We start from the raw sequence: 26478 nt of genomic DNA on the forward strand, positions 1-26478 counted from the left end.
GGTGTGCTGGTCCCCAAACCTTCCCCCCCAGCCCCCCAAAGAAAGCCTGAGTTCGAGTTTGGCAGGGACAAGCAGGTTTTATTCCAAGTGCTGGAGAATGGTAGTCCCCGCTCCTCCCCCAGAATGACGTTGGCGCAGAGGGGTGAGAGCCTGGCTTGGCGGACCCTGGGAGGCGGGCAGCAGCTCAGAGCAGGAAGGGGATGATGGGCATGCGCAGGGGTGGGTAGTCTCGGAACTCCTTCAGGTAGCTGCGGTGCTTGCCCTTGGCCCAGATGGTCATCTGAGTGAAGCCCACCAGGGAGAAAAGGGCCACTGTGGGGTAGAGCAGGGGTGTCAGGGAGGAGCTGCACAGCCCAAGTGGGCTGGGCCCCACAGAGGGAGGGACAGCGGGCTCACCTGGGAGACACTGTGTCATGATGGCAAAGCCAATCCAGGACCCCACCTGTGGGGAAGAGCGGTCGGGGGTGAGGGTGGGCAGTGCAGGCTGTTCTCCAGAGGCCTCGCCACCCCCCAGGGCCAACTAGTCCCCCAACCCTTTCAGGGCAAGGGAGTGGGAACCAAACTCCAATGCCAGAGAGGCCTTGAGTGAACGGCGGGGGGGGGGCATCATGTGGCTGCCCCCCAGCCCCCTCGAGCTGCAAGCCTGGCCTCACCCACCTCCCAACTCCCAGTAAGGCCAGCCCTTCCATCTCCAAATACTCCCACTGCTGAGCCAGGCACCCCTAATAGGGGCTGGCATGTGGGACCCCAGCCCCTGGAGGGAGAGAAGGGAGCAGAGTAGACCCTCACCTCGTAGGTATAGTTGGGGCAGGACACCAGCAAGAAGAGCCAGGTGAAGGGGTTCTTGGTGGGGTATGGGATCTTCCTGGTCTTGGACCCTGGCAGGTAGGCCAGGAGGGACAAGTGAGACCTCCTAGCCCAGTCTGCCCAGCCTGCCCACCACCACCCCTTGCCTGGAGCAGGCCACTCACCAGCTGGCCGCAGGTCCCGCAGGGCCATGTGGATGGAGAAGTTGCCAAGCTGGCAGATCTGTCAGAGCAGCAGGGTCAGCCCAGAGCGCACCCCCGCCCCGACTCCCCACCCCATTCCCCTCCTCCCAGCCTGCTTACCACGAAGATGGCGAGTGCCAGTTTAACCTGCTGAGCTCCGTAGGCTGAAGAGGAAGCAGAGAGGGGAGGCCTATGAGGGGAGAGCCCGGTGGGGTGGGAGGCTCACAGGGTGGGGCGGGGCAGGTCCAAGGCCACTTACTGGGGGGCGTGTAGAGAGGGTGGTTGATGTAATAGGCCATCCAGGCAGCGAAGCCCCAGTAGTAGGTGCAGTTCTGAAAGCAAGCAGGGCTCGGATGAGGCCTGACCCCACAGAGGGTGGGACTGGGGATGCACAGGGAACAGGGAGTATCCCGGTGGGTGGGGCTGGGAGAACCCGGGCACTCACCTTGAAGATGTTGCGCAAGGGCATGGTGCCGTGGGAGAAGCGGTGCACGAAGAGCGTCTCCAGCAGACGCTTGACGTAGTGGAATGAGTGGCAGATGCAGGCAAGGCTGGGAGGGGGAGCCGGCTCAGCTGGGGCGGGTCCAGCAGGCCTTCCCCCCCACTCCCCGCATCGCCCCCTTCCACCTGGCCCCACTCACTGCACCACCGTGTGCCTGCTGGACGTGAAGTCGTATTTGTGGCCATAGATGAAGGGCACCCGGAAGTAGAAGAGCAGGTAGATGAAGAGGGGCCCTGCGTACTCAGTCAGGAAGACCTAGGGGTATGGGGAGCAGGTGAGTCACCCCAATGCGGCTGATGGGAAAGGAGGCCACGGCTAGGGCTGGGACTCACCGTCACCCAGCTGATCTGGGCCCCCAGGTCCCGGAAGTAGAGTGTGGCCGTGGTGCCCACGGGCAGCTTCTGCAGAACATCCTCATCCTTCAGGGACTTGCCCTCTGCAGAGACAGGCTGGGGCTCAGGGCTGCCCAGACCTTTGCCCACCGCCACCCAGGAGCCTAAGGGTGGCCAAGCAGACAGCTGTACTCACTGGGGTCCAGGCGGAGGGACTGGCGGGCAGGGTACCACTGCGGATCTGTGGGGAGAGCAGGGTGTCACAGCACACAGCATAGCAGAGCCCCCCGGGACGAGGCGAGGCCTCTGAGGCCCGTGCCTCCAGGACACAGCCGGGAACAGCCCACGCAGAGGCAGGATGTTGTCCTTCCGAAAGCCCGGCAAGGGTGTTCCTGCCGATGGCCACGCAGGGACACCTGCCCCAGGCAAGCCAAGCGAAGCCTGGGCCACTCTGGGGGCACCTCTGCAGGACCTGGGGGGAGAGGAGTGCAGGACCAGGTCCCACCCAGAGGCCCCTGCCCAGAGGGGTCACGGACGGCAGCGCGAATGGGCCCTGGACTTACGGGTCTTGGTGAAGAGGTTCTTGATCTCGGCAATGGTGGCATGGGGCTCCACCTGGGGGAAGCGCAAGCCGCAAAGAAATCAGGGCAGGGTCAGGCATGATTGAGGACCCCTCCTGGTAAGGGGGGATGGACTGGGGGACTGGGCAGCTGCTATGGGAAGGGGAAGGCTGGAGTTCAGGCTCCCGCGTACATGGCCGAAAGGAGCAGCAAGGGCCCCGCCACAGTGGGGAGAGCCGCAGGCCTGAGGGCCCGGTTTTACCAAAGGTAGCCAGGACACCCGTGGCCTGCTAGGAGACGGTTTGAGCATAGGAAGCTGGGCCTGCTTCTCTGCCTCTCCTCCTCACCCCACCCGCAGCTCCCCTCACAGTGACGGCCCTCTCAGGGCCAGAACTCCCTGGGACAGGAGCCCCTTCCCCTATGCCGGGCCTTGGCAGGGGGCAGGTCTCAGACTCCCACCTTCTTCCCAGGCCCCAAAGCCCTGCAGGGTCCACGGAGGCTGCTTCCCCTCCTCCCACCAGGGGGGCCAGCTCCTGGCCACACCCAAGGGCCAGCAGTGCCCACTCCACCCCAAGCTGGCAGCAACAGGCCTGGGGAAAGTATTCCTTGTACGCTGAGGGGTAGGTGGGGAGTCAGGACACAGGATGGAGGGACACAAAGGGTCCAGCTGGACAGCTCCCATCTCCTCAGAACCAGAAGCCCCAGGAAGGAACAGGGACCCGGGCCCCATGCCCTTGGCCCAGTACAGCAGGCGCCAGGGTTCTACCTTGTCCAGGAAGCAGAGCTTCTCGCGCGTCTTCGCATCCAGAATCTCCACCTCGAAGAAGAGAACAGCCTTTTTAGGTTTTTTGGTCGCTTTGGCGGGTGCGATCCCAGGAAGGCCATTGAGGCCGAGGCTGGGGCCGGGGCCCTGGCTGGCCTCCCGGGCCACCATGCTCATGTTCAGGTCCATGCCGCCCTGTTCTGCCCGCTGCAGCCAGCAGCCCCAGCTGCCGGCCGTCAGCCCCCACCACGGACCTCCCCAGGCGAAGCAGCCCTGGGCCGGGCCGGCGTGATCAAATTCTGCTGCGGTGCTGGAAAGGAGCCCGTGCCTGCCCTGGCACGGCTGCCTTCTGTGCAGATGTAACCCGAGTGCCCCGCAGCCATGCCCAGCTAAATATAAAACTTCTCCAGACTGAGCCCCCCAGGAGCCGTGCCACACACCTCCTAGGGGCAACCCCCGGGGGCTGGGTCCCCCTGAAAGTGAGGCTTTCGAGTGGACACAGCCCCCAAACAGCCCAGGGGGCAGGGAGACCCCCTGAGGCAGGCATGGAGGCGCCCGGGCCCAGTGTAAGGCAGGGTCAGCCACGGGAGGAGGGTGAGCGGCCCGCGGGCAGCCCAAGCCCCGGCGCCCAGCTCCGGCCCGCAGAGTTCACTGGGCTTGGAGAAATCCCAGCTATTTTGAGAATCCGAGAGCTAGATCATCCATTTCCCCTTCTGAGCTGTAAGAGACGCTGCGGATTATTTTCCTTGTGCATTTATGTTCCCAGGGAGGTGACAGATTCCGGAGTTATTGGTGCAGAGAGCCTCTCTCTAAGTGTGGAAAGGGTCAGGAAACCAGTAAGTTTCCAGCTAGCATCCCCAGCCTGGACTGATGACCCTTGGTCCCTGCCTCCCTGACCTCCCTCTCCACTCATTTCTCACTAGGTCCACCCAGGCCTTGTTCAAGGCCACCTTTGGGGCAGTCTTCCCACGGCATCAGCCCAACATAGCACCTTTGCCTAGGCCCTGACCCCCGCAAAGCCCAGAGCACACAGCCTGGCCACCCCCCACCCCACTGCTCTGCTTGAGCCTCCGGACAGTGGCCAGACAGTAGCAGAGCAGTGGGGCAGAGCTGGGGCGGGAGAGAGCCCTCGGGGATCTGGCCCACCCATCCCAAGCAGGTCTGAGAAGGCACCAGGAGGAGCAGGGAACACAGGAACTGCTGGAGCTAGAGGGAGGCCCAGCAGGGGCCAGCTGATCCCAAAAGGCCCAAGTGCTCCCCTGGGGGGCTTGGCACAGATGCTCTTAGACATGGGGCCATGGCAGGCAGGGCTGGGTCTGACCTCAAGTCAGCCACTGGCCAGCAGGTGCTGAGAATCCTTCCCAGCCCTGGTAGAGCCTCGGTCAGAGGCAGCATGGGGAAAGGAGCAGGACCAGAAACCCAGGGCAGAGCCCCAGCCAGGGCTCTCTGAGGGTACAGCCACCCACCCACAGCGCAGGCAGAGGGGCCCACCGCAGCCAGCACCCCCAGAAGGAAAGGGCTCCCCTCATACATCCCCCAGTGACAGGTGCGCAGTGGGCAGCAGACGGGACTGAGTCTGGCCCTGTCATTCAGTCCCTGGGTGACCAGCCCCTCACTTCTCTCTGAGCCTCAGCTGGGGGGCAGGTTGGTAGGCGTGTAGCTCCAGGGGCTATAAGGGTCATGAGACAATGCGAGTGAAGCATCAGTGCCCCAAAACCTGGGGCCATGAGGCTGGGCACAAGGAGACCCGGTGGGAAGGGCACAGGCCTGGGTGCAGATCCCGGCCCCCCTGGTGGCAGGCAGCATGTGAGCCTGTTGGCCCATGTACACTATGCCCGCCCCACACCATGGATGGGAGAGGGCCCAAAACCCAGCCCTGGCCTATGCCACCTATTGATGCTGCACCAGATGGAGTGTGCGTGCTGCCGACTGCAGGCTCTGCCCAGCTATGTGGCCTTGGGGGGCACGTTACAGAGCCCCTCTGAGCCACACGGATAACAAAGCCAAACAGAAGGGCCAGAAAAAGGAAACTAGTCCTACTGCCCCGAGTGCCAGGCCCCACCGAGGGGACTTGTGGGAGAGGGAAGGGGCACATGCAGAATGTGCCAGAAAGGGCTAGAATAGCAGAGCCGTGGGCAGGCATAGGGCCTGCCCCATGGCTACAGTATATTAATAGTTCCTGGGTCCCAGGGGGGCAGTGCCCACATGCCTTTGGAGCCTGTGTGGGGCAGGAAGGCAGCACTGAGCCTCCTGGGAGAGGAGGCCTCCGAGTTCCTGCTGAACCACTCAATAGCTTAAAATACAACCAGCCCCTCTCCCTCCTGGCCAGCTGCTGGGGGAGGGCTGAAATCCTACCCCTCTCCCCCAACCTGGGCACCAGACCAGGGTCCCAAGGAGAGTTGGGGGCCCCGACTGGCTGCTGGGAGAGGAAGCTGGGTGGCGGGAGGGGTGGCCGGGAGGGGGACACACGCCCAGCAGCCGCAGCCATGGACGCGCCCGGTCCGGTCCCAGGCCGGAGGACAGGAGCCTGCGCCCTCCCAGAGGTAAGCCTGGCCCTTGCGGCAGCACCCAGGGGCCCAACCCACTGGGGTGGGGGTTGCCTCAGCTCAGGGCCACTTTCCTGCCCCCAAATCCCAGGACCCAGCAGCCCTCACCCAGAAAGAGGTCTGAAAGGCCCTGAGGGGTGAGGGGGATGTGGGACACAGGACCTCTCTGTACGATTTCTGCAATTCCCCGTACGTCTATAATTATTTCAAAATAAAAAGTGAAATAAAAGTTATGCTAAGTGGCAAAAAGAAGAAAAAAAGTTATGCTAAGGAAAAGAAGGCAGACAAAGAGTCATATATTTGTGTAAAATGTCCAGAATTGGCAGATGCAAGGAGACAGATAACTGTGTTGCCAGGGGCTGGGAAGGGGGGCAGTGAGGAACGTTGCCTAACGGGAACCTGGTATCTTTTAGGGATGATGGAAACATTCTGGAACTAAATCGAGGTGGTGGCTGCAGGGGGGCAGACGACAGTATGAATGTATTTGATGCCGCTAAACCATTCATTTTTAAATGGTTAATTTTATGTGAATTTCGCCTCAATCAATTATCTTTAGGGGGGGCTAACAAGCAGGCCCCAACTACCCATCAAAAAAACAGGTCCCAGGGCAGGGAGCAGCAAGGGTCCCTCACACCCACCGGCCCCCTTACAACTGAGGCCTAAACATGGGGACCTGGTCTTGTGCTTCCCTGGCTCCAGTCCCAGAGCTTACCCTCGCACCGCACCCCTCCCACCCCCTGCCACCCCACCCCCTGCTCTGCGCTGAGCATGCCTCCCACACCCTCTGCTTCCCCCTCCCTCCCTCTCCCTCCCTTCCTCCTTCTCTCACACACACACACACACACACACACACACACACACACTCTCTCTCTCTCTCTCTCTCTCTCTCTCTCTCTCTCTCTCTCTCTCTCTCTCTCGCCTGCTAAGCCTGATGCCAGCCTGGGGTGGGGACCCAGGGCAGGCCTAGACCAGGTCAGGGGGTGCAGGCAGCTGCCGCGCACAGCCCTTAGGCAGGGTTCCTGGGCACACAAGGGTAGGCAGCAGGCCCAGACCTCACCCCTCGGGAGAAGACAGGCAGGGGAAAGGAGGAGAGGCCAGCCCTCCTAAGGGAGCTGGAGGCAGGGGAAGGGCTGGGAGGAGTGTTATATTCGATGGATGGGTGAGGAGGGCCACCTGAGCCTGAGGTCCCAGCACTGCCCACGAGCAGGGGGTGTGGCACCGCAGCCTCGGGCACAATGGACACAGAGGACAAGGGCAGGGCAGACGCGCTGGCCTGGGACCCAAGAGTGTGGCCCTGCGATGACAGCTCCACTAGCCTGGGACAAATTCTCACCCGGGCGCCTGAGATTCCAGGGTCCAGCCAACAGCAACTCGTGGCATGCCACGAGGTCAGGGCATGGGGGTGGGGGGAGGGGGCAGGACAAAGGGTGGGGCCACAGCCCACGCTGAAGAGGGGTGGGGACCAGGCTGCAACTTTCCCCGGCCTGGAGGGGAGCACCCAGAGCCACTGCTGAGCAGCAGGGCCCATGGCCTTCCCTGTCTTCATGGAAATAAAAGATGCTGCAGATCAACATAGCACTGGTAGAAACGGGGGTGACATTTTCTGAGCACCGTTCTGAGCCAGTGCCAGTGCCCAGAGCAAGGCTCCAGGGATGAACCCCATCTAGCAGATGAGAAACACAGAGCAGTGGAAAAGCAGAGCAGTTATGCAACTACAGGAGAGGCTCAGGGCCTTTGCACATGCTATTCCCACAGCCTGGATCGCTCACCCCCAGACCCTGCAGGGCTCCTTCCCTCACGTCCTTAGGCCTTCTGACAAATTCTCAAGTGAGGCCCTTCCTGACTCAAAATAGCAACTCCCACATACCAGCTCCTGAGGGCAAGGACTGTTCTGTTCTCAATCATTTCCCAGCACCCAGAACAGCCCAGCAAGGAGCTGGGCTCAGTAAACACCTGCATGAGGCCACTGGGTTTGCCCAAGGTCACACACACCAGGACCTAAAGCTCCCTCCCCACTACCCTCTGAGCCAAGGCCCTTCCCTGCTCCTCCTTCACCACACGCCAGGGGGCCGTGCCCACCTTGCCAAACCCCAGAGCGGCAGGGTGGAAGCTGCTGCCTGGAGCTCTCCCTATCCTGAGCCGGGACCTAGCTCCAGAGAAGCCTCTCTGAGGCCCACAGACATGCCCACCTGGCTCCAGTGACCCTGGCGGACCCAGTATTCTGACAGCTGGACCCTCCTCCCAGGCTCTGGGCCACTACTCACCAAGGGAAAGGGTCAATGACCAAGCCAGCTCCAGCTCCTGGGGAAGCCTGCTGTCTTTCCTCACCCGCAATCCCAACACAGAAGGGGCTCCATGGTGACAGGCTCTACAGGGCCTGGGCCCTTAGAGGCACTACCACAGGCCCAGTGGCCTCCTCACAAGGAAAGCTCAAGGGCCTTCTTGGCCATGTGCACATTCCCCAGGCTCTGAGGTCAAAAAGACTCACCTATTTCCTGGCTGTGTGGCCCTGGACAAGTTACTCAACCTCTCTGAGCCTCCATTTTCTCATCTATAAAATGGGCTGCCCCCACCTGCCATCTCACAGGATTACTGTTAAGATTTACAGGGGTAATAACAACTAAAAAAAAAAAGTACATAAACATGCCCAGCCTAAATATGATCCTGTAAAGAATAAATACTACTAGACCAATACTGGCAAAATAGTACTGGCAGATATGCAGGGTGCCAGGCCCTTTCTCCCCAGATCCTGACCATGGCCATGAAGGGGCCCAACCACAGGACTCCAAGGTCAGAGGGGTGGAGTGATGATGCTCCATCCAGCTGGTGACAGTGCGCCCGAACCCTAACAATAGCAAGACACGTGTGGGTGAGAGGGGCAGGGCTGCAGCGCTGTCCCTCCCACAGCCCCCGGCTGGGCTGTGGCGGCGGCCCTGCTCTCCACCGCCCCCTTGTGGCCGTGGACTCCACTCCCACCTGCGGGAAGACAGCCTTGTCAACCGTCAAGCTGGCAACTCCAGGGCGGGATGGGACCAGGTGGGACCAAGAGAGTGAGCACCAGCTCGGGCTCTGCCACCTACCAGCCAAGAGGCCTCGGGAGCCAATGGCCCACGTCCATTCATTCCTTCCTTCATCCATTCCTGCCTCCCTTCCTCCCACAACTCCGGCACTGCGGTGAACAAAACCAAGCCCCTGCCTTCACAGGATGGCACCCCAGCCTGTGTGCGCTGTGGGGGAGGGGCGCAGACAACAGCGACATGTTTTGTCACCAACAGTTGTGGAGAAAAACAGAATGGAGGCGGGGAGCCGAGACCATCTTCCACAGAGTGGTCAGGGAAGGCTTCCCTGAGGAAAAGGCATCTGAGCAAAGGCAAGTGGGACGTGAGGGACCAAAGCATGCACACCAGGCAGAGGGAACGCCAAGTACAAAGGCCCTGTGGCTGGACTGTGCTTAGCACAGCTGAGGAGCCCGAAGGCCCAAGTGGCCTGAACAGAGTAAGCAAGGGAGAGCAGGACAGGAAGCCACGAAGGGATGACGCAGGTCATGCAGGGCCTTGTGGGCCACAGGGAGGGCTCTGGGTTTTACCCTGAGTGGGGTGGGGGCCAGGGAGGGTTTGTGAGTAGAGGAGGGAGGGGACCGGGTGCTCACGGGCACCCCTGGGGAATTGTGAGACCAGGGCAGAGGCAACAGTGGGGTCGGGAGCAGAGAGGTGTCCATGGAGGAGTGAAAAGTGGGGGGGGGGGGTAGTCTGAAGTTTCTGACCTGAGCCCCAGAAGGGAGAAGCAGCAGGAGGAGTAGGCACCACCTAAGCCCAGGTTGTAAGTGCTGCTCCTACAGGAGCTGCGGGGCAGCCATGGCACCCAGGGCCCAGGTACCAGTGCCCACAAGGCCTCCAGGCCAGGAGCCCGAGCCCCTCTCAAGCCTCAGTGTCCCCATCTTTACCAACACAGCCAGACCCCTCCCATCTGTGAACAAGACTCAGTGGCCTCAGGGCGGAGTGCACATCCCAGGGCCCCTTGGGACAAAGGCAGGCACAGGCCTGAGAGTCAGCTTGGCTTCCAGATCGCCCTCATCAGCTCCCACTTACACACCTGAAACTCTTGTGCACCCTAAGATGGGCCCTGCCCAATGGGTATGCATTGGGAACAGCAGGCCTGGAGCTGCAGCAGCCTCCCAGACCCCTCTCCTCATCCTCCCCTTCCAACTGCATAGCAGCTGAGGGAGCAGGGCTGTTAGCTCCATTCTCAGATGAGGAAGCCGAGTTCCAAAGGGTGAGGGCACAACCAGGTCACGCCGCAGTAAACACCTGAGCCCAGTGCACACTCCTGTGTATTCAAGAAAGGCCAGCCCCCACCACACACAGGCCTCTGGGGCCACACCCCCAGCCAGCGCACGCTCTGCAGAGGCCCCAGCAGAGATGGTGCGAGGCAGCATACCCCAGAGGTCTGCCTGCCAGGAAAGGGCCCTGCAACTGGGCCACGTTGTGTGGGACAGCCGGGGCCGTGAGGGACTGTGCGCCCTGGTGGGTAACATCTTCTCCTGGGCCTGGGGCACAAGAGGCCCGCTGTGGGTGCGAGCCCTGCTCCGTGCAACCTAGGACTCTAGGGAAAGACGCTAAGGCCCTGACAGGTCTTCAGCTGACTGGCCCAGGCACTCGTGGCCCCCAGAGGCCCCCACTCAGGGTCCAAGGGCTGTGGCACCCAGAGGGTGGAGGCCTGGCCTTGAGCAGCAGAGCACCCAACCGGCTCACCCACTTCACAGATGCAGAGGCTTAGGCACATTTGCCTGGACTCAGCGACTCAGCACTTGCAGCTCCTCTTCCCTTCCACTTTCCAGAAGTATCGAAGTCACACTGCTCATGCCAGGGTGGCTGAGAAGACCTTGGGCTTAGCTGCCAAGAAACCAGCACAGGCCACACCTGCTCCGCCAGAAATACCTCCTTACCCAGTGGCCTCAGCTCGTGACCCCGTTTCCTGAGATGCCCGGGGGCAGTTGCCCCAGCCTCCCCGATGTGCCACAGTGGGGACAGAACATCACCATGGCTGGGAAAGGCCGGGAGACACTGACCACCCACCCTCCGGCCCTCAACCAGCCAGTTTCCACCTCCCACCCCCACTGGCCAGACAAGAGGAGTCAGTGTGTGAATGCCAACGTCCCTAGGCTCTGGGATGGGGGCCAAGAGAAGCTGGCGGAGCCCCATGCAGCCCAGCAGCATCCTGGAGAACATTCTCTGGGTGCTTGTGTGACCCCGGGTTGGTCATTGCAAACACACAAAGCCGCACCTGAAGGGGACACTGAACCAACATGGCAGGGACTCTGGATCTCAGGCCTGTTGGCCAGCGGCTCACTGGCACCCACAGCCCACGCACCTCCCTGAGCCGGCAGAGGCTGCATCTCCCCGGCCTCCAGGGAGCGCTGTCCCACCGAGAACAGAGCTGCTGGGGCCTGTGCCATTTGCAAGTGCCTCTGCGAGTAATATCTATCAGATGCTCACCTTGTGCCAAGGACTGTGCTAAAACCTTCACCTGCATAACCCACCTAGCCTCACCTGGGTCTGTAAGCTAAGGACTGGGACCCCAGATAGGCCGCTCAAAAACAAGGGAGCCCTCACCCAAGGCACATAGCCAGGAAGTGCCAGAGCCAGTGCCAACCTGCCTGCTTGGGCCCAAAGCCCCCCCACCCCCTCACCACCATGATGCAATACCACCGCCACTCTAAAGAGCAGGCTTAAATGCTAACGGGGGGGGGGGGGGGAGGGAGGGAGGGGCCCCTGGATCTGATTATCTGGAAGGCACGCCCCTCCCTGCTGACACGCCAACTCCAGCACACTAGTCTTGGAAGGTCCAGACTCTGCAGAACACGTCACTTCCACAAGGAGTGCCCTGCAGGGGAGCCCAAGGGCCGAGCCTGCTCCTCCCCAGGCCTCAGCCTCCCGTGGCCCCAGCACACTCAGGGTACCAAGGGTGAAAGGCCTGTCACCTCCTGACACCACAGAGGGTCCCAGGCAGGCTCAGCAGCTATCTTAACGCTTCCTGCACGTTTTCCTATCGTGGGCTGAGGCCATCATGGGTGGAAAAGCAGTGCCCCGGCGGGAGCAGTTCCCAACACTGAGCAAGACTAGTGCTGCTGAGGCCGGGGTCAGACCAGCCTCCCCTGCCTGAGCCTTAGCTTCTCCAGCTGGTCAATGGGAATGTAAGAAAGAGGACATCACAGAGATGATTCTCGTGGCACATGTGGCAGAAGTTCTGCCCTGTGGTCCAGAACCCTGCCTGCTCGTGCGACTCAGCTGAGGGGCCCTGGCCTGGGCAACCTAGGAGGGGGCCCAGGGTCTCTGAAGGGGAAGCCGGTGCCCACAGCCTCAAAAGCTCCCAGGTGACAGATGAGGACAGCCACCTCAAGCACAGCTGCCTTCCTCAAATGGGCCCTGCCCTCTGGAAGAAGCCCAACATCATTCCCCTGAGGGACTCAGCCGGCCCAGGCCCTCCCAATGGGACCTCACCCATTTCCTGTAGTGGCTCCCCACCCCTTCCTTGCCCTGCCCCCTGGGGGCTGTGAACGCCGAGCACCCAGCCACCACCAGCTCAAATTGACCGTGTTAGACTGGCACTGTTACCCCATTTCACAGACAGGGAGGAAGAGGCTCAGGAGCACAAGTCGCCAGCCCAACGACACCTGGCTACAAGCTCCAGGGGCAGGACCCCATCTGTTTTTGCTCCTTAGAACTGACTGCTCTTCTTCCAGGGCTGTCCCTGGCCCCAGACACTCAGGGGATGGCCCAGGTCTGTAACCCTGCACCACCTGGCCAGGTCGAGGTTGGTGACCATGTCTGGTCTCAGCATCCCAGGCCAAGAAGCTGGAAGAGGCAGGAGACACTGAGCCCTGCAAACACAGGTTGATGGGAGCAGCAGGAGGAGTTCATCTAGGCTGACCCCCAACCTGCATCCAGCACTTCTGGCCCAGCGTGGCAGGCAGGTTAGTCCACCCCGGAAGCTCTTCCAGAACAGCCCACTCTGGGATCCCCGTGGCCAGCCTTATACACACAGCCAACAGCTAATGCCTGCCGCATGCTCACCATGTGCCAGACACATTCTCAACACAAATTATCTCTTTTACTATTAATCCCCTTTTGGGGAAACTGAGGCTCATTCATTCACTGCATAAATAATGGCTGAACACCCACTACATGCCAGGCACTGTTAAAGGCTCTGGGGATTCAGTTGTGGAAAGAGACTGAAATCCTTGCCTATATGCAGGTGACATTTTAGCGGGGGGTGTATAATGTGTAATAAAGCTACACATAACATTAGAATATGCCATGTGCCACAGGGAAAGCAGAGCGGGAAAAGGGTACAGGCAGTGGAAGGGGACAGGGGAAAGTGTGGCTTTATAGCAAGTGGTCAAGAAAGGCCTCCTGAGGAGATGTTGAGACAAGCCCTGAATGCAGTGGAGGAAAGAGCTACTGAGAAATCTGAGGAGAGCATCCAGGCAGAGAAAGGGCCTGTACAAAGGTACAGCATTCTTGGTGTGTTCAAGCAACAGTGCAGAGGCCTGTGTGGCTGGAGGGAGTGAGCAAGAAGGAGCCTGGGGGCAGGTGACAGGTTGTGCAGGGTCTCAGAGGCCACGTTAAGACTCTGGCTTCTATTCCAAGTGAGGTGGGAACCCTGGAGGGCTCTGGGCAGAACAGGAATACAACCTGACTTAAAGAATCCTTCTGGACTATAGGGGAATGGAGTGGAAGCAGGGAGCCCAATAAGAATTCTGTCAAAATAAAAGATGCCTTAAACCAAGGGGTCGGCAAACTATGGCCCACAGGCCAATTCTCTGATCCACCATCCGTTTCTGTACAAGCTAAGAGGTCTTCACATTTTTAAATGGTTGGAAAAATCAGAAGAAGCCTATTTCATGACATGTGGAAATTACATGAAACTCAAACTTTAGTACCCACAAAGTTGTATCGAACATGGCCACACTCGTTGCTTAATGTATCATCTACGGCTGCTTTTCTCACAATGGTTGAGTTGAGAAGATGTCACAGGGGCTGTATGGCCTGCAAAGTCCAAAATATTTACCATCTGACCCTTCACAGATAAAGCTTGCCGACCCCGGGCCTGGGCCTGATGATGGCAGGGGGTGGGCTGATGAGAAGTGGCTGCATTCCAGAAGTCCTCTGATGGCTGAGCTATAGGATTTGCGGACTTTGGGATGCCAGGGATGAGAGAGAACAAGCAGAGTCAAACAGCCTAGCAGTGGAGTGGTCGGAAGGCTGGAAGTGCCGTTAACTGGAGTGGGGAAATGCAGGTTTGAGGGGAAATCTGGGGCTCAGGTTTGGATATTAAGTCAGAAATGCCCATTAACAGCCCCACAGAGCACTCCAGCTCTGAGAAAGCACATAAGGCAGAGGTTAGGGGCAGGGGTGGTGTCTCTGGAAGCTCCACAAGCCTTTTCTGCTGAGAAGTTCCCATTCATTCTCTCCGGAAATGCTTACTGAGCCCTTTGATGTGCTGGACCCGTGCTAGGTGCTGGGCTTGATGAATGGAAAGATCTATGTGTGACAGCAGTGTGCTGGGCAGCGTTCCAGGTGCTGGGATAGAATGGTGGGCACAGCTGAGAGGCCATGCTCCCCCACTGGACCTACTCAGGGGAACAGGCACAAATCATGTGCCTAACCCGAGGTCAGGATATACCAGGTGCTGTGAAGAAAAGAAAGCAGGGCAGGGGGCCCAGAGTGCCACAGGAGGTGGTCAGGGAAAGCCTCTCCAAGGAAGTGTAATCTGAGCCACAGCCAGAATGAAGCCAATGGGAGGACCAGCAAGAGGCTCCCTGTGGGAAGTGCAAAGGCCCTAAGGCAGCACAGAGTTTGGCAGGGCTATGGAACATGCAGAGGCTGGAGCAGAATGGACTTGAGGGTGAGCAGCTGAGGAGAAGGCTGGAGAGACAAGCACTTCAGGAAGCTGCTGGAGCGCCACAACCTGCTCTGGTTTTGAGAAAGATCCCTCTCACTGCCAAGGCAAGTGTGGAAGCAGACACAGCAGTGAGTCTCAGAAATAACCCAGGCCAGAGATCTCAGTGGAGCCTGGACTAGGACACAGAGGTGCCAAGTGGGGAAAAAGACACTCTAATTCCTGGATCCTGAGACACCACTGATTTAAACCAAGTCGTCAATTGGGGTGGGGGGGGGGGGACAGACTACCTATATAAATATGAGATGTATATGTGTATATGTATAAGATGAAGCCCCACTTAAAGAACATGAAAACACCAAGGGGGAAAACTGTGCATCCTGGGATGGAGGGGGGAGAGCAGTAACAAGTTAAGAGGATTTCAGCAAAGAAGTGCAGGGTTTCTGGAATGTTTAACATGCCTACCTGCGTCTTTAAAGGGAATGGTGAATTAAGAGGAAAAGTCTGGCTCCCGCAGTTAAGAGAGGGGTCCAGGAAGATGCTCTTGGCTGTCTTCCAACCTGCAGCATTACCTGTGAGCAGCACCCTGAGCCCCACAGGCCTCTGTTGGCTCCACTCACCACTCGGGTGGAGAGTAAAATGAAGGGAGAATGAACCCAGGAGTTCTGTATGCACGTCCTTCCCCGTGCCTTCTCTCTCCAGGGTGCATGTTCCAGGGCCCAGCCAGGGAGACTGGCAATAACTGCACTTCCGTGCGCCATCCACTGACACCCCAGCTGAGCCGGAACGTGGCAGAGAGTGCAGCCCCGAGGCCCACTCCTCAGACTGTGCCTGGAAGGGCCTGGCAGGAAACATTCTTTGGGTCTCTTGATCCATGGCTTAGCACTATGCATGGGATCCCAACCTTATCCTTACATGAAAACTCAGAGTTCAGGTAACTCTGGGCCAAAAGTGGGGGGAAAAGGGGGGCAAACTCCAAAGTACCAAAAGATGAGCAGTGACCAGCTTCATGACCCAAGGACAGGAGCCACGCTGACACAGTGAAGCTAGCCACACATGCTCAGAGTCAGAACTGCCAGTCCCGAGGAGCAGCGTGCACCCAAGCATGGAAGAGTCCTTCCTCATCATCGGATTGTGGTGCCTGTGGGAGTGGGGTGGGGGTGGGGGGCAGTGCATCAGTGATGTGGCTAACTGCCTGAGCCTGCCCTGTGCCTTGCTCTGGAGGCCAGGGGCTCTAACAGATATGCACATCATCACTTGTTCCAAGGTATGCACTGAAGCCCCCGCCAGGGGCCTGGGCTTACAGACAGCAAGGGGCTCACATACACAAACTGTCAGTAAGTGCTACGTGCTACGTGCAGAGAACTAAAACAGGAGAGGCGCCAGGGTGGTGAGTGTGGCCTGGATGGGTCAGGGGGATCCTCTCAGAGGAGGTGACATTCAAGCTGAGCCCTGAATGACGAGATTCCCAGATGGGAAGGGCAGAGCCACCTCTCCTGAAACACTGGTATTTAGGACAGGGGTGTGGCGTGGCTCAACACAGCCCTGTCCTGGAGTAGATGCTGGGTGGATTCCCATCCCCAGCCAGGAGATTTTGTTAGACTTTAGTCTCTGCAGTGAATAATATTCAACGACCTACTGTTTCAGACTACACATATCTCCCCAAGAATTCTGATACTACCCTCACTCCCCACCAAGAGATATGTTCCCCCAACCCCACCCCACCCCCACCGGAGTCAGACTCCTGAGGAGCCCTGGGAAACAGCTGCTCCCAAGAAGAATGGAGGCTCCAGCTCTGTGAGCCCCTCAAGCTCCGACCGGCTTCCTGATGCTCCATGACGCTCCAGTGCCAGTGTTAAACCGCCCTCCCCCAAACTCGGCCTATACGCCCTCACCCCGAGGACAGGCACCGTTCCCATGGGCCCCGCCACAAAACAGGCATGGCCGCAGCCAGTGCTCCCTGGTCCCTTTAAAAAGGAAAAACAGAGTTCGGAAGGACCCAATGACACAAGCCCTGCAGTCTACAGGGCCCACTGAATGGCCTGGGGACGCTGCTTACATAAGAGCCTGGTTTGAGCAGGGACAGGGCTGTGCCAGCCTGCCAGTCACCGTGACCTACTGAGAGGCCCTTTTATCCCTCAGAGGGCTGGGAAAGGCTCGTGGCCCATCTCTAACTAACCACAGGACTGGAAGGCACAGGGGAGGGGGGAGCCCCAAACACCATCCACCACCCACTAGTCAGTAATAAGGAACAACTACTCTGTGCATTTATGTAACAAATACCTAACACAAGGGCCCCCTCAAGGACTTAAAAATAAACCACCCTCTGAAAATTTTAACTCAGGCAAAATCAACAGAAGAGGGACTTCATAAAGTCCACAGTTCTCAGGATAAAGTCCACAGGTCTCTGCCCAGTTGGCCTCACCACTCGACAGGGGACAACCACAAAGTCTGGCCTCCAGGCCTCGGCACCTGCGGCCCCACATCCCCTCCCTAAAAACCTTCTCCTTCAGGCCTCAGCTTAGATGAAAAGATCTTGAGGGCAGAGACTGTGGTTAGTTCAGCCAGTATTCCTGGTGCAGGACAGGTACAGAGAAATACACTGGAACAAATGAACTAATGAGTAAATGACAGATGGAAACAGGTAAGTGGAGCCCCAAGCAGGAGAACCCTCAGACCAGGACAACCGGCCGGCATCCCGTGCGGCCAGGGGCAGGCCACTGGCAGGTGCAGTGCTGGCAGCCTGCCGCAGGGCCAAGTGTGAGGAGGAGCGGGCGCCTGGGGGGCTCAGGTGGTTAAGCCACTGCCTTCGGCTCGGGTCATGATGCTGGAGTCCCGGGATCGAGTCCCGCATCGGGCTCCCTGCTCAGCGGGGAGTCTGCTTCTCCCTCTGACCCTCTTCCCTCTCATGCTATCTCTCATTCTCTCTCTCAAATAAATAAATAAAATCTTTAAAAAAAAAAGGATGATGAAGAACAGGCTGACCGTGGCTGGGCTGGACCTGGGGCTCGTGGCCAGTGGGCCACCAAGAAACCAGCTTCCCTCGATCAGGATCACTAAGGACTGGCTCAGCCCAACACATGAGACACAGTCCTCAGCCAGGTCCCAGCAGCGGCCCCACACTCACCCTTCTGCTCTCCGGGAGCCTGACCACAGGGAGAAGATGCACTCATTCATCCAATCATTCATTCAACAAGGAGGCACTGGCCAGATGCTGGGGAAGCTGCAGGAATGAGACACAAGGAGTCCCTGCCCTCACGGAGCTCACAGTCTGACCGTGAAGTCCCCAAATGAAATGGGCCAGAAGGAGAGGCACGGGGTGCTGGGGGGAGGGGTCAGGGGTCATACTCCAGGTAGGATGGTCCAGGAAGGCCTCTCTGCATGACTTTGAAGCTGAGCTCTCAAGAGTAAGAAGGGACCAGGCAAAAACAGAGGAAGAGCATTTCTGGCTGAAGAACTGGCATGTGCTCAGGGTAGGAATGTGGCTGCGGGTGTTTGAGATGAAAACCAGAAGTGTCGTGATGAATGAGGACAGCAGAGGACAGAGGACAAGTCCCTAAGGGATGGTTTTGAGCCACAAGGGCTAAGATCTCCCCACTTACATGGGAGAAGCCCCTTTGGCTGCTGCGGGGTGGGGAACATGGCCGGGAGGGGCAAGAAGCAAAGTGCCTGCCTCGAGTGAGTAGGGTACGACTAACATCAGATGACCAGGCCCACCTGAAGCACCCACTTCTTGGGATGGCTCTTCGTCACAATAAGGCAAAAAGTGGGTTCTGACTGTGCTTGCACTTCACCAGGGATCTTCCCATAGAGAAAGAGTAGATTGTCCCAAAATGTGACTTGCAATGTGTGTGACAGCGTACCAAGACTGATCACGGGCTTCTTCCTCCATCTTCTGGGCATATTATTTAGCATGAACCCACCCCCAGCAGCATGTTCAATGAATCAAGCCTCATGGCCTTGTTCACAGGCAAGTTTGAAATCATTCAAAAGAGGTCACGTGCAGAAAGCATCTCAGATAACTTGACTGACCAACCATCTGTCCAATGATTTGTCCTTAACCACCTAATGCTCTGTATCTTGACTGCGGGCCACCAAGTGTGCTGGGCACTTTACATGCCCCAGTGGCCCTCCGAGACAGGTGTCCTTATTCTGGCTTCTTAGGTGAGAACACTGAAGCTCAAGCAGGTAAAGTGCCTGTCCCAAGGGCAGACACTGTGGCCACCAAAGATCATGTCCTTCACGACCACATACTTCATTCTTCCCTGAGTGCACAAGCACCTGGGCCCACCCACAGTGTGAAGCCCACTTTGGTCTAGCAGAACCTTGGCTCTGCCACTCACTGTGGGACCAAGGGCGCATCGCTTCACTTTTTTGTGGCCCAGTTTCCCCATCTGTCAAACACAGGTAAGAATAGTCCCTACCCATAGACTTATTATGAGGATATAGTGAGTTAACAGATAAAAAGCACTAAGAGTAAGTATCACACTAGTAGTGGCTTGATGATGATGATGATGATGATGCTCTGGCTGTCCCCGGGTATTAAAACATCCTCAGCGGCCACTGGCAAGGTCTGCAAGGTGTCAAGACGGAGGCTGAACTCAACCAACCAGCCCAAAGTCTCTGGCCAAACCTGCCCGTGAAAGTGCAGGGATTCCTAGCACAGTCCCCACTCAGGGCTGTCAACTCTCCACTTGCCTCCCCTCAGGAACCAGCTATTCAAGAGGTTCTGTGCCGCTCAGGGGAGTCCCACCCCCGAGCTCACCCACGCCCACCTCTTCCACCACTCAGACCCTCCCACTCACCTCCCCCTCAGTCCCACCTCCCTACCTAAGCCCCGCCCTCCCCAACCCTCCCAACCCCAGGCTCTTGGCCTGAGGCACGCCAACACAGGGAAGGTCTTTAAAGCCCACCTGCTTTCCTGGCTTGCCAGTCCCAGTCGGGCGCTCACCTCCAGAATTCCTGGGGGCAAGTCCATCCAATTTTAGGGCCAGGGGAGACCCTCTGCCAGCAGTCCACACTGACCCACAGAGCCTCTCCCATCCTCCCTCCAGGGATGTTCTGTTCTTAGAACAATGGAACAGCCCAGCCCTGCCACCAACAGCCTCTGGAAGCATCAGCAGGGACAGAAACGAAACAGGCAAACCCAGGCTGAAGCCCAGCTACACTGCTTCCTGACTCTGTGACCTTCTGCAACTTAATTTGTTTCTCTTAGCCTCAGTTTCTTCATGTGTAAAGTGGAAGTAACACTTGTGCCCACCCGATTCCTCTTCTATGGATGAGGAATCAGACAGACCTGGGTCTGGATCCCGTCTCTACCACGTGATCTTGGGCAAGTTCCCCTACTTTTCTGAGCCTCGGGTCCCTTATCCACAAATGGGGGGACAAAGAGTACCCACCTCTCAGGTTTTTGGATGGACACAATAAATGCGAACCTGTCCCTGCTATTAATCCAGCAGGATTATCCAGCCCAAAAAGAGGGGATCACAACCAGCATCCCAGCCTATCTGCAAATGTAAAATCAATCCCAAAGGCATTTTTGGAAGGCCTGTTCTTTCGCTGCAGCATGCAGAGGGGTGTGAGAGTGAAGAGACCAAGTGGTGCCCTTGTCAGAACACACCTTTCTGCAAACAGGCACCAAATTTAAAGTACAAAAGTTCAAAGAGACCCACATATTAAAACAGAGGCTCAATAGCCAGAAAAACCCTAATTACCCCTCACTGTTCCAAAAGGACACAAGAATTCACAAGAAAAAAAGTACAAAAAATAGCAGACACCCAAGATCCCACCTCCCAGATTTAACAGATATTTACATTAGATTCCTTTTTTTTTTTCAATAAAACGGACATAGCTGAGGCCCTCCCCACCCCCTCTCTCTCCACTCCCTCTTTCCCCAAGCAATGGTTCCCCTGTGTAATTCCCACACATTTCTGACCTCTAATTGCAATTTATCCTTTTATTATACAGATATCCATGAGCAGTACATATAAATCTCATCTGGTACTTTTTTAAATGTATAGAATCTTTTGCACCCCACTTTTTTCCACTCAACAGGATGTCTGGAGATTTATTAAAGGACTGGGTAATCAAACTAGATTTTCTTTCATATACTGGAATTGTGCACAACAGTAAAAATAAATGAACCAGAGCTACATGTAGCACCTTGGCTTTTATGCATATCTTTTCATGATATATTTCCAGCAATTTCGTAATGTTCTTTAATACTGGCCTTTGCTTTCCCAACTAAATAGGTTCACTTGCCCCCAGGGAGCAGCCACAGAAAGGCTCAAGCTGTCCTGGTCACACAATTATTTACTAAGTGGCAGAGTTAGGATTCTACCCCAAGCCTGTCCAAAGCCCACACACCTATGACACAATGACAGGTCGGTCTCCTTTCTCCTTAATTTTTGCCTTCCTGCCCAGTTTTCTGGCTCTAAACAATTGCCCCTAGACCAGAACTCTACTTCCAGAGCGTTCACACACTTATTCCTGTGGAGGAAGCTGAAGCAAAACTTGCCTCAGACAAGGTACTATGTTGGTCTAGGATATCTGCAAAATAAGCACCGACAGAACTACCCTTTTTGTGGGGGTGGAAGATCCTACATGAGGGCAGCGGGGACCCCGAGAGGATGAGGCTTCCTCATCTCCAGGGACCCAGCTAAAGGAAGTGGGCGGTGATCTGGGCTCAAAGAGACTGAGAGGCACCGATCTTCGTGGGAATTAACAGGCTCGTTTACAAGATGCAGCAGCTGTTTTTCCAGTTACCACTGGAATCACTACTTTGACCTCTCACCTGCAATGGCAAAAACAGCAACAACAACAAAAAAATACATCCTGTAGCCTGGGGTAAGCAGGATAAGCAGTTCTCTTATCAACCCTGCTCTGAGCCCAAGACAATCCCAAGGTCTGCTCTGGCCTTCCAAGGAGACGACTTCAGCCAGGGCCCAAGGGTGACCTGTTCTATCTGCTTCGTCTCAGGCCTGAAGGGATACTTTTTCCTGCTGGATCAAAGAGGGGAAATTGACAGTGACAGTAAACTGTTATTGAAACAGCAACAAATCCCCCCTCCAGCTGGAACCCAACCTGCCATAACATCAGACAGCAGCCCTCATTAACTCACTGCATGACACTCGGCGCAATTTCACACCTTTCCGAGCATCACTTCTATCCTTTGTAAACTGCACTTCATGATCTCGAGGTCTCTCTCGGAGCCACAAAGGTCTCTGGAGGAAGGCCATCCCCTCAGTGGACAGGGGGTCACATGGGGTGGAAGGATGGACTTAGTCCTGAAGAGAAATATATTCTTTGACGTAGATCATTGAAAGCTTTACTCAAACTTTGTTAAATGTGAGTGAAAGCATCCCTGCTATTTTTATAGATCTGCAACAAACACCTGAAGTAAAACTAATCTGCTTGCTGTGAAAGTGGGCCACAAGACAAGGGCTCCTCCCACACAGAAACTGTAGCTATCACCTCAGACAGTACTTGGCAGAGAGATTAGAATAATATTAGATGCAACATATGTTAAGAAAAAAGAAAAAGATAGCAGGAGGGGAAGAATGAAGGGGAGTAAGTCGGAGGGGGAGACGAACCATGAGAGACGATGGACTCTGAGAAACAAACTGAGGGTTCTAGAGGGGAGGGGGGTGGGGGGATGGGTTAGCCTGGTGATGGGTATTAAAGAGGGCACGTTCTGCGTGGAGCACTGGGTGTTATACACAAACAATGAATCATGGAACACTACATCAAGAACTAATGATGTAGGGCGCCTGGGTGGCTCAGTTGGTTAAGCGACTGCCTTCGGCTCAGGTCATGATCCTGGAGTCCCGGGATCGAGTCCCGCACCGGGCTCTCTGCTCAGCAGGGAGTCTGCTTCTCCCTCTGACCCTCTTCCCTCTCGTGCTCTCTATCTCTCATTCTCTCTCTCTCTCAGATGAATAAATAAAATCTTTAAAGAAAAAAAAAATTTTCACTTTAAAAAAAAAAAGAACTAATGATGTAATGTATGGTGATTAACATAATAAAAAAAATTTTTTTAAAAAGAATAATATTAGAATATAGAAAAGAATAATAGAGGACACAATACCTAATTTTTTTTCTCCAAAGTCACTTCGGGGTTTTTGTTTGTTTAATACATTTTCTTTTTTTTTTTTAAGATTTTACCCATTTATTTATTTATGAGAGAGATGAGGGAACACGCGTGCATGCTCACGGCGGGGGCGGAGCAGAGGGAGAGGGACGAGCAGACTCCACGCTGAGCACAGAGCCAGATGCGGGGGGCCTATCCCAGGACCCCGAGATCACGACCCAAGCCAAAACCAAGAGTCAGACACCCAACCGAGTGAACCACCCAGGTGCCCCTCCCAGGTCACTCTGAATAGTGGGTTTGAAGCTCCCCCTTCCTTCTGGGAGGGAAAAGAACTCAGTAACATAGAACATATTCTCCAGTCCAAACCATGGGCCTCACGCTGTGCCCAGCTTCTGGAAGAAAAGTGCTCATGTCAAGCGTCCTCAGAGGCCTACTTTACCTGACTACTAAGATGGCTAAAACTACATTTTGCAAGATGCCACAAGGATCTTCCATCCTGCATCTTTTGTACTGTGGCTTTTTCCCCAGGATTGTAACAGGGTTTGAGAGGGAAAACTAGATTAGAACTTTATTCTATAGGGGCGTGTGGGTGGCTCAGTTGGTTAAGCGTCTGTCTTCGGCTCAGGTCATGATCCCCGGGTCCTGGGATCGAGCCCCGCATCGGGCTCCCTGCTCCGCGGGAAGCCTGCTTCTCCCTCTCCCACTCCCCCTGCTTGTGTTCCCTCTCTCGCTGTCTCTCTCTATTAAATAAATAAAATCTTAAAAAAAAAAGAACTTTATTCTATAATCATAGAGTTGAATGGGGCGTCAGAGATTGGATCCTATCTCCTCACCCTTGGTACTATGTCAAAAATGAGTGAGGACTTCTGGGGTAAAGGTTTCGAAGATTCTGGGTAAATTACCAAAAATAGTAATTATAAAAGAGACAAACACAGGTAGTGCTATTCAACTTGTAAACAAAACCAAGGAATCTCACTTATATGTGAGGTACCTAATGTGGTCAACTTCATAGAGATAGAATGCAGTGTGGTGTGGGCGCCTGGGTGGCTCAGTCGGTTAAGGGTCCAACTCTTGATCTCAGCTCAGGTCTTGATCTCAGGGTCATGAGTTCAAGCCCTGCATTGGGCTCCACGCTGAGTGTGGAATTAAGCGACTGCCTTCGGCTCAGGTCATGAGCCAGGAGTCCCTGGATCGAGTCCCGCATCAGGCTCCCTGCTCAGCAGGGAGTCTGCTTCTCCCTCTGACCCTCCCCCCTCTCATGCGCTCTCTCTCTCTCTCTCTCTCTCTCATTCTCTCTGTCTCAAATAAGTAAATAAAAAAAATCTTTAAAAAAAAAGAGAAAGAAAAAGAAAGCAGTATGGTGTTGCAAGAGGCCGAGCAGAATGGGGAATAGGGAGTTACTGTTTTAATTGGTACAAAGTTTCAGTTTTGCAAAATCAAAAGGAAAGAGTTCTGGAGGTGGATGGTGGTGATGGTTGCACAATGTGAATGTACTTAATGCCACTGAACTGGAACCTTACACTTACAATGGTTAGATGGTAAATTTTATGTTATGTGTATTTTGCCAGTTTCTTAAATTGAGGAGAGAAAAAAAGTATCTCTATCTGCTAGTTTTCACTTGGGGACCAGCATGGCCTAGGAGCTGGCAACTAAGACTCTGGAGTCCTGAGGTCCTCTCTCTGTTCTGCATTTATCATCTGGAGGCCTTTGGGCAAGTCATTTGACATCTCTGAGACTATTTCTTCATCTATAAAAATGGGAATAATAGCCTCCGATCTCAGACGCCTATGAGGACAACAAAATAAAGTAGCAGAATCTCACGGCACAAGAATAATCACATGCTAAATTATTATGCGTTTAAATAATAAGTTTATTACTTAATGTTACTTAAAAGTCAGTAATGATCAAATAATTAAATTATTAATATTATATTATCAGCTTTCCGCTAGGCGCATCAGAAGACTTCGTTTTAAGGGGAAAAGAAGCCCAAGTTAGGAGTCAGAAGACCTGGGCTTCGAATGGCTGTGCCCATGAGATTTCTCCCTGGTGACACGGAGGAGTTAGTTGACTGAGATGATCTCTTAGATTATCAAAGAGCAAGATCAGCTTTGTTGCTCGGCGGGAGCCAGCCCTGGAACTGCACCTCCCTCACCGCCTAAGCTCGGGGACGTCCCGGTCGAGGGAAGGGGTCCAAAGGTCATGCGCAAGAAGGCTGCTTGCAAAGCCCCTTCCTAAGCCTGAGGAGGCGGCATGGTGCAAGCTTGTACAAGACACCCACGAATCGGGAGCAAACGTCTCGTATCTTTGTTCTTCCCCCGCCAAGTCTATCCCAGCCCGCTGGGGGAGCTGCAAGGAACCTACCAACTTCCCAGACCCTGCAGAGACCCCAAGAAAAGGCAACCCCAAAACAGCCTGGGTTGCAGAATTATAAATACCCCTTTGCACATGCGCATTGCAATTTACGAGTGGCCGCGGGGCACAACACGCGCCCACTGCGCCTGCGCGTCCCGGTCGCCCTTTGGGGCACAGGAGCAGGAAGGTGGGTCCCGTGGTCCCGCGAAGAAGAAAAACGAATGAGTCTGCGGCGGCCGCTCAGTGCGGGTTTTCTCGTTCCTTACCTCATAGTGCTTCATGGTTCCCTCAAACGGCCCCTACTGGGCCTCCTGCCGCTGCTGTCTACCTGCGCGCGACCAGGAACAGAATCCCTCACGCGCTGGCGACGGCCGCGCGAGACTAATCTCGGTTCCGGGTCGGCCCCGCCCCTCCCTGCCGCGCGCGCCCCTACAGCCAATCAGCGCGCGGGGGGCTCACCTCCAACCCCGCCCCGCGAGGCGGGGCTTGAGCAAGGACTAGCCGCTCTCGCCATGAGGCTGGCCAATCAGCTTGCGGAACACACCGAGGGGGAGGAGCGCAGGCCAGACGGGACTCGCAGAAAGGTCCTTGGCCACCCACCAATCAAAATGAGGCCTCGGAGCCGCGCGCCCCTTCCCCGCCCCTTGGTGGCGTCACTGTGGAAACCAAGGGAAGCGACGGTTACCTTACAGCTGGGGGCGGGAGCAAAAAGTTGAGTGACAGGAAGGGCAGCATCCGCCTGGCGGGCGGCGCGACTGTGTGAATTCCCAGGTGGGCAGCCCCCTGGGTAATGGGGAGCAACCTGAAAGGGCTAGGTGCTGGGGGCGTGTGCTGGGAAGCCTGGATGGAGAGGCCTTCCGGCGCGGGGACCCTCATCTGTCATGAATGGGAGGGAAAGAAAGGGGAAATAACGAAAAGCCCTCGGGGAATCCCCCAGCTTACAACCTGAGTCCTCGCCCCATTCTGGGGGGTGCAAGCCCCGCCCCGTAGGCCGGGGGCGGACATTTGTCTACCTGTGCTGTCTAGTGTGCTCACCACTGGCCACAGGTGGCTAGTGAGCCCTTGAAATGTGGCTGGTGCAAATTGAGATGTGCTGTAAATGTAAAACACCCACCGATTTCAAAGACTTAGTCTGAAAAGGAGACTGTAAAAAAAAAATCTGATTAATAACCTTTTATGTTAATTATAAGTTGAAATGATAATATCTTGGATATATTGGATTAACACATATTATTACAATTAAGTTCCCTTGTTTCTTTTAACTTTTTTAAATGCCTATTAGAACATTTAAAATCAGGTTGCCTGGGTGGCTCAGTCGGTTAAGCATCTTCCTTGAGCTCAGGTCATGATCTTGGGATCCAGGAATGGAGCCCCATCTGCTTCTCCCTCTCCTCTGTGCTCTCTCCCTCTGTCTCTCAAATAAATAAAATCTTAAAAAAAAAAA

The 26478-nt window shown here is 55.8% G+C and overlaps 1 protein-coding gene across 2 annotated transcripts; it reads right to left on the reverse strand.

The window, feature by feature from the left end:
* Positions 1-57: 57 nt before the first annotated feature.
* Positions 58-25442, reverse strand: TECR (trans-2,3-enoyl-CoA reductase). Of its 2 annotated transcripts, XM_028088728.1 has the most exons (13): positions 25301-25442; positions 3150-3200; positions 2387-2438; positions 2020-2064; positions 1824-1927; positions 1631-1746; positions 1435-1540; positions 1249-1321; positions 1110-1153; positions 972-1029; positions 790-878; positions 397-442; positions 58-312 (listed from the first exon to the last, which is right to left on the reverse strand). In XM_028088728.1, exons 1-13 carry the CDS (start codon positions 25313-25315, stop codon positions 185-187), a joined length of 927 nt encoding a protein of 308 aa, XP_027944529.1. In that variant the 5' UTR covers positions 25316-25442; the 3' UTR covers positions 58-184. The 2 variants fall into 2 exon arrangements, with proteins under 2 accessions (XP_027944529.1, XP_087872985.1); XM_088016859.1 differs by lacking the exon at positions 25301-25442 and having other exon boundaries at positions 3150-3350.
* Positions 25443-26478: the final 1036 nt, after the last annotated feature.

This window comes from Eumetopias jubatus, unplaced genomic scaffold, assembly GCF_037043125.1.
Source record: "Eumetopias jubatus isolate StellerSeaLion01/CBP00866 unplaced genomic scaffold, mEumJub1_p1.0 scaffold_1, whole genome shotgun sequence".
NCBI classification, from domain to species: domain Eukaryota; kingdom Metazoa; phylum Chordata; class Mammalia; order Carnivora; family Otariidae; genus Eumetopias; species Eumetopias jubatus.